Raw genomic sequence first — 7,934 nt, forward strand, 5'->3', positions numbered from 1 at the left:
ATCCACCATTTATCACAAAGACAAAACATTTCCTAACTGTATGAGGAAATAAAATAAATAAATGATAACAAATTTATTAACGATACATCAATATATATATATATCTAATATATATTTGAGTTCGTATGTATGTATGTATGTATGTATGTATGTATCTTCCCTATAGGCGGCCAAACCGCCCAAGCGATCTGGATGCAATTTTCACAGGGCCATCTCTTATACCCGGGGAGTGTTCCTAGATGAAAAAAAACCTGTCAAACCGTCAAACTCACCGAAAAATCCGTGAAAAACCCGTCAATTCGTGAATCTTCACACAATGTCAGCACTGACTGTACAGTGCTGCCACACAGAGAAAAATCGATTCCCTCACCTCATCCGGCTGCTGGTATTGTGAAACCGAAACCAATACTAAAACACACCACAACCAGCACCAGTTTCACCAGTTCATAGGTACTACTCACTCAGCTCAGAGGTTCAGTTCAGATGCTACGATCTCACAATGCATTGTACCATTCGAAAGCTATGCAGTTTCTGATTCAGTAGGAAAATTTCTTCATTTCAATGTGCATGGTTGCGTGTCTCTATCTATACTATGAGCAGCTAATAATGACAAATTTGTCATTATTAGCTCTTGATACTATATTCCTTTTATTCATGCTACGATCTCACAATGGATAGCTGTACGTGGGGAGCTCAAGAGTTGGAGACGCCAGGAATCTCTACATATTTGCACCAGAGAATAAGACGAAAATTAAAACATTCTTTATCAAGAGGCTTTCAAATGAAAAGTCCAACCCATTCCTACATTCTCTTATAATAACTTTTTGTCATTTACACCATATTACTATTATGTCCCAGGAGCTCTAAGTTCGGTTGTGCTGTCATATAAATGTCATACGTAACAGTTTTTTCGTTTTTCCCATGCTTATTATCTTATTACACTCATTTCTAAATATTAATATTGTCTGCAATGTTATTGTCGATTTTTACCCAATGTTCCTATTCTGTCCCATTATTATAGTACTATGAATTAGTAGCACGATTTTACCCAGCGCAGAGGGTACCCGCAGCTAGTATATATATATATCCTTTGTACAGAATAAAATAAACCTGTAACTGTACTGGTATCTTTATCTGCATATGTGACTATAAAATTATATTACAACGGACGTGTAATCACGCGAATAAGAATATTAAGTGCAAAGAGGATAACTATTGACGACTAGCCAGTGAAACACAAGACATGATACAAGAACTGCCGACCCCCTAACGACGCGGGCTGATTTATAGCATCGATACAGCATCCCCTCGGCACACATCGGCCTATTTCGCACAGGAATGAAGGCAAGTACTAACGGGATTTGCGAGGGTGGGCGAATGGCGCCCCACCCTAATGGCATCACTCGCAGCACGATATTTGCGATGCACTGCAGACTGAAGCTACGCAATTAATGAGCACAACATACAGTCGGGTTCATCCCTCACAGAATAAGAGAAAGGGGTGATAGCTTTACGTGCACCCATTTTACCTGAATTCATCGTAGTTCTTGCAAGCCTTTTCATAGTCCTCATAATCATGGGCGCTCATTTTGCCGTGAAAAGGTCGATACAAGACTTTGGTCCAATGTCCAATATCGCAGAAAAACCTACGTAGACGTTAAACGTCCCTGGATGCCTCGTAAACCAAAAGGAAATTTGGTAAAAGACATATGGAGTCAGTCTTAAATAAAATAATTACAGGGATCTGTGACACATATTTATCTTATTAAAAATATCCAATTATGTTATTACACACATATAGTAACACAAGTATGTTATTATATACAGCTCAGTAATTTCTATGTCACTTACTGAGACAGCGTTGGATAGTAGCGCCGCCACTGCGACATGAAAACAATTTTGTTATATGACGCCATTATCAAGTCGTGCACGTACGTATTCGCAAGAGTATTTCATTATATAATTACGTAAAAATCGAATAACTTCGTTTAAACATTCTACGTATACGTTTCTAAGTATGTTAGCAGCATGAAAACAACACGAAAGGTTTCCATTAAGCGAGAACCTATCAACGAATTTGAGCATTTTTTAAACATGGTTATGATGGTGAACATTGTGCATACATATTAGTGACGTACAGTCAAAGTGACGACGCAAACACTAGATTTAGGCAATAGTGACATGACATTAAAAGTAAATAAACGGAATAATTTACAAGAATCAAAGGGGAACCAGATTTTTTTTTTCGACCGTTTTCTAGGTAAGTAGTAAATGTACTAATGTGTACTAATGTGTTTCGAGTGACAGTTTACAATGCCATTAGAGCGGCAATAGTGGTTATTATACACAAGTGTTACTATGAAAATGCAATATTCTAAGCGAGGAGAATATAAGCGCGTCTAGTGAATTTGTAAACACTCGGTCCTTCTGAGTTCGTCAACATATTCTCCTTGCGTTTATTAACGTTATATTTATGGAGCATTAGATAATGTAAAGTTTAATGTTTTACGATGGCTCCGTTGTGTAATACATTTGATATTCTTACGTCCCTCCCCCGGCTATGGTGTTTATGTATACACGCGTGTATACGTCCGTTGTAATATAATTTTATAGTCACATATGCAGATAAAGACACCAGTACAGTTTGCATCATGCGACCATACAACCTTTATCCGTTGCACTGGTAAATATTTGCCGTCAATCGTTGAACCTCGGCATGCCCGACCTCATAGATAACTGCAGCATTAAAAAACGAATCAATATACTAGACAATATATAATAAACAATCGAAGGTACGGAATAATATTTCATCTACATCGTAAAGAACGCAAACACGGCACACGGATCTTAGTTATCGGAAATTAAAAGATGACGAGGCTCGTTTTGCGCGTGTCGACTATGACCTGAAAGTGTCTTATGCAAACAGTGCTATACTGTAAACAGAGGTTACCGTTCACTGTAGTTAGATCTACGTGCAGGTGAACGTTGGTGTAGTTATATATGTGTAGTAAATATCGTACATTCAACTGGTTGTGTCGTCGACCATCGTTCTTAGCGTCTATGACGCCTGTACATCTGTTACGCACCCAGCATCAACGACTTTCAGCAATGCCGCATCGGCTGGCAACGGTCATCGTCGTCCTGGCAACGTGTCTGACGCCAGTTCTGCCCATCGCCGAGAATGGTAAGCGAAAACGACTTCGCGATGCGTTTTTCGCAACCGAGAGTATAATTTATTTCTCCGGAATTGTAGGATCACTGGTACGATACGGTACGTAGATGCATGCATGGCCACGTGCAAATCCTGACGTCTGTATTTGTGTGGACGCGGTTTCCGAGCCGCGAGGTTTATGCACGCGCTAACGTAATCAATGCAACAAACGCACAAAATTACATAGAAAGAAACATGTATTATATATCACGCCTGTGTGTGCGTTCGTGCGTGCGTACGTGCGCGCGCCTGTGTGTGTGTGTGGGGGGGGTGTGTATGGAGGTACGTGTGTGCATGCGTGTGTGAGTGCACTGTCTCGCACACGAGGTCGTGTATGGATTTCACATCACATAAAAATCCTTCTCGTCTCTCTCCCCGCCCAAGAATTGAATTACAGGATCGAATCCCGGTGGCGTTATCAGAGACATCAGTTTATCAGACATCAGACAAGTTACGACCTATCGCTAATGTTACGACTGAAATATTTCTATCAACGGTCCGTTGGGCATTTCTTGCCGGTCTTGCAACGATATTATTATAGTTGTGTCGCAGCGACCACGCGGAGAGAGAGATAGATAGAGAGAGAGAGAGAGAGATAAGGAGAGGGGGAGGGAGGGAGAGAGAGAGAAAGAGAGAGTGTGTGCTAAAGGCGAGAAAGATAGGAAGAGAGAGTGGAGGAAGGGGGGAGAGTGAAGGGGAAAGACAAGGAGGGAGGGAGCGAGGAGAGAGAGAGAGCGAGAGAGAGAGAGAAGGGGAGACGGACGCGTCGCGTTGACGGCCGCATTACTGCTACGTGTAGAGATATGCAGCCCTGATGGAGAGGTTGGTGAGGTGGAGGCGAACGGCAGCGGCTACATCGTACACGATACGGACCCTCACAGCCCTCAACACGACGTTAACTGCGTCTTCATCGTAGAAGCCTGCGACGACTGCGAGCTACAGCTTCACATAGAAGCCCTGCAGCTACCGACCTGTAATCATCAGGATGCGTGCAGGTAAATGCATTCGGTTGTCGATCGACGTCCGCGTCGGTGTTTACGAAGAGCGTCACCGCATCGTTATTACAGCCACAAGTCAATTACGTTACTATCTCAGATGTACGAGGTTATCGCGAGCTAGGGCCTGTTTTCACGAGTAGAATTAGTCTTAAGATTAGTCCTAACATTAGTCCTAACATTAGTCCTAACATTAGTCCTAACATTAGTCCTAACATTAGTCTTAACATTAGTCCTAACATTAGTCCTAACATTAGTCCTAACATTAGTCCTAACATTAGTCCTAACCTTATACGATGTTTCTGACAACATATGCGCTAGTTGTGTTGGGCTGTCGGTCTGTAACAATAAGACAATTGAACATGACTCGTGAGTTAGTGACGGATGCAACTTGCAACACAGTGTAACTGCAAGGTTAGGAAATGTTTATGCGGCAAATGGTGCTAGAAATAGTTAATTTGAACAATGCGGAATAATTACTTTCCCACACCGCACGGTTTATGATATCAGGTCGTAACCTAGAATAACACATCTAGCGAGTATTTCCTTGTACATTGAAGTTGTATCTTGTGGAGTCGTTTGGTAGTAGTTAATTATGCGTTTGAGGAAACTGTGTGTGACCAGCCGATGACTAGCCATTTAGTATAGCGATGGTAGGTTGGAACGTAAGAACACCGTTCACATGTACAAAATTAATATCCTTGCACGGATTCTCCCCCACTCCACACACACACACGCACACACACACACACACACACACACACACACACACACACACACACACACACACACACACACACACACATGTCAACGAAACTACGAGGCCGAATCAGGGTGTCAATAACTGTTGTATACTAGACGCTATCAGTGTGAGGCGTTCGCGTATATATATTTATTTTTTTGTCCATTCCACTGACCCGTAATTGCACCGTATTCACACACGGCGACTGTTCCATATATTAGTCAAATAATAGTCAAAATCTGTCGAAAATATGAAAATATAATAAATAAAAAACATATATAAACAAATGGCTTAATAAATTATCGATTATATTAAGAGAGTCCGCGTCTTCTGTTCACGATTGTTTGAGTCACATTCGCATGACTAACAAAACTAAGTCCGTGGTAGAAGATGCCCCAACGCACACACACGTACCACATAGATGCCCTACTCTTTAGGCGGCTTTCACAACACAAGAAAAACGCGGCGCTGCTTCGCCCGCTAATAGCGAGATAATTAGTAGAACTAATTGTGTCGTTGTTCACACAGGCGGAATATCTCGCTAATCTCCTGCGTCGCAAATATCACGCCGCGGCGTGCAAATAAGCCGCGCTGATTCCAAATTGTGCAGTCGGAAGTCGTCTCTTGCAGCGCCTATTTTGAGCGCGATTTGTGAGCTAATTGCGTTCACACTGTGAAAAAGCTCAGTTTTTTCGAGGGGGCTGCAAAACGGGTTTTGCACGCCCGCTAATCGCCAGTGTGACGCACTTATTGTGAATGTGACTTGTGAATATGTTTCCTTTTTGTGGGTAGCCGATGTAACGCACGACATGCGTTGAGTTGGCCATGTGCGCTATATATTCGCTCGTTTAACACGCCAATTTGACATCGCTTCAGTGGCGCCTTGACCACCGCTCGTTTTCGCATTTTTTTCATCTAAGTAATATTTCAGGTCGAGCGTGATCTTATATTCGCCACTCGGTATAACGTACCTTGCCAGTGTGGCTCGTTCTTTCTGTTTAAATCGGAGTGCGGCTGGAACGATGGCGCTTATGCAACGCAGTGCGGACAACTCCAGCGAGCCGTTGATAATACGGCTTGCCCAGCGGAGGACCACGCTGTCCGTTACTTGACAATACAGAAGCAAGCAGAAGACATCGGGACGTATGCGCATCGGTATGACGCGATACGGTTATTCCACTCGGTGTTATTTGACTACGTCGTAGGGCTTAAGGGGTTATTTTCACCGGTCGTATGCTTGTCGTGTTCAATCTGCGTGGTGCGGCGCGACGCGCGCGCTTGTGGTGTGTGTGTGTGTGTGGTTTGTGGGTGTTGTGTGGTGTGTGTAGTAGTGTGTGTGTGTGTGTGTGTGTGTGTGGTGTGTGTTGGTGTGTGTGTGGCGTGCGGTCCGTGTATACTATCGCGCTCTGCCGTGCATGGCAGTACGCGCGATCTGCCTCGCACGCGTAGTTGTCTATTGGCTTGGGATTTTACCGCGGTGGGACGATTCTAGAATGTTCGACTCTGGCAACTAAATGAAACGCGCAGCAGCATGTACGGGCGCATGCAGGACAGGCATTTTTGGGGTGTCATAAACTTGACAAAAATGAGTTGTGTGAACACAAACTTCAATTTGTCATGCCTTGATCCACAAAATCAATTTGTGAACACAAAACTCAATCTGTCAAACCGGGTTCGCACAAACCAATTTTGTAAACACGCAAAACTCATTCTGTTCAAACCGGTTCGCACAAACTCATTTTGTAAACACAAAACCAATGTCTGTCAACGCTTCCCAAAATCATTTTGTAAACTACAAAACTCATCTGTCGAACCGGATTCACCCAAAACTCGATTTTTGTTGCCCAAAATGGCACACGCATGTAAGAAGGGCTACCATTGTCTTTTTACTGACCAAGTAGCCCTTCTTACATGCGTGTGCCATTTGGGCACAAATTATGTTGAGCCCTGTCCTGTCATGGCGTACGGCGCGCATGCAGGACGGGCTCAATTCGATTTTGTTGCCAAATATGGCACACGCAGTAGAAGGGCTACATTGTCAGAAGAACACAATCGTAGCCCTTCTTACATGCGTGTGCACATATTTGTGGCAACAAAATACCCCCGACCCCCCCCCCCCCCCCCCCCCCCCGTTTTGTCGGAACGGCTTCGAGAATTGAGTTTTGTGTTTACAAAATTGAGTTTGGTGGTAGCAGGATTGACCAGAATCTGAGTTCCTCGTCGCTCAACATCGGCAGTTTTCGTGGGACTACGGGCGCATAACGGGGCGCGCATGCAGGACAGGGCCCTCAATTCTGTCGAACCGGTTCCACACAAAACTCGATTTTGTTGCCCAAATATGGCACACCCGCATGTAAGCCCAAGCCGCTACACTTGGTCAGAAGAAACCACTGGTAGCCCGTTCTTACTGCGTGTGGCCATATTGGGCAAACAAAATCGATTTTGTGGAACGGTTCAGCAGAATGTGAGTTTGTGTTTACACATTGAGTTTTGTGGAACCGGTTCAACAGAATTGAGTTTTGTTTTACAATTTGGATTTTGTGGAACCGGTTTCGCAAGAATTGAGTTTGTAGGAACAGGATTGACAGAATTGAGTTTCTGGTTCACCAAATTGAGTTTTGTGAACCGGATTACAGAATGAGTTTTGGGTTTACAAAATTGAGTTTTGTCGGTGACAGATTGACAGAATTGAGTTTTGTGTTACAATATTGAAGTTTTGTGAGATCAGATTGAGTTTTGTCAGACAAATATGAGCCGCTGTTCCTTTTGCATGGCGCCCCGTAGCGGCGTTATTCCTGCACGCGTGTATATCCCGCGTTTTCAGAGGTTTCTGAGATACCGATCCGGCCGGAGACAGCCGGCCACGATTGAGTCACCAAGCTTCCGATCGAACTGGAAAACATGCAATCAGCGCTCGTCACGTGATCAGCAACACCAAATCATAACGGGCTGCTGCAGCTAGTCTTCCGATATTTTCCATATATCG

At 43.6% G+C, this 7,934-nt stretch overlaps 1 protein-coding gene across 1 annotated transcript in view; it reads right to left on the reverse strand.

Moving 5' to 3' along the window:
* LOC106810576 overlaps positions 1-1,588 on the reverse strand; it is a 4,367-nt gene extending 2,779 nt beyond the window's left edge. The window contains exon 1 of the mRNA XM_014813969.1: positions 1,530-1,588. Coding sequence (XP_014669455.1) covers positions 1,530-1,588 — 59 coding nt within the window. The remainder of the gene's footprint in view (positions 1-1,529) is intronic.
* Between the last annotated feature and the right edge of the window lie 6,346 nt (positions 1,589-7,934).

Source organism: Priapulus caudatus, unplaced genomic scaffold, assembly GCF_000485595.1.
Source record: "Priapulus caudatus unplaced genomic scaffold, Priapulus_caudatus-5.0.1 Scaffold455, whole genome shotgun sequence".
Taxonomy (NCBI): Eukaryota; Metazoa; Priapulida; class Priapulimorpha; order Priapulimorphida; family Priapulidae; genus Priapulus; species Priapulus caudatus.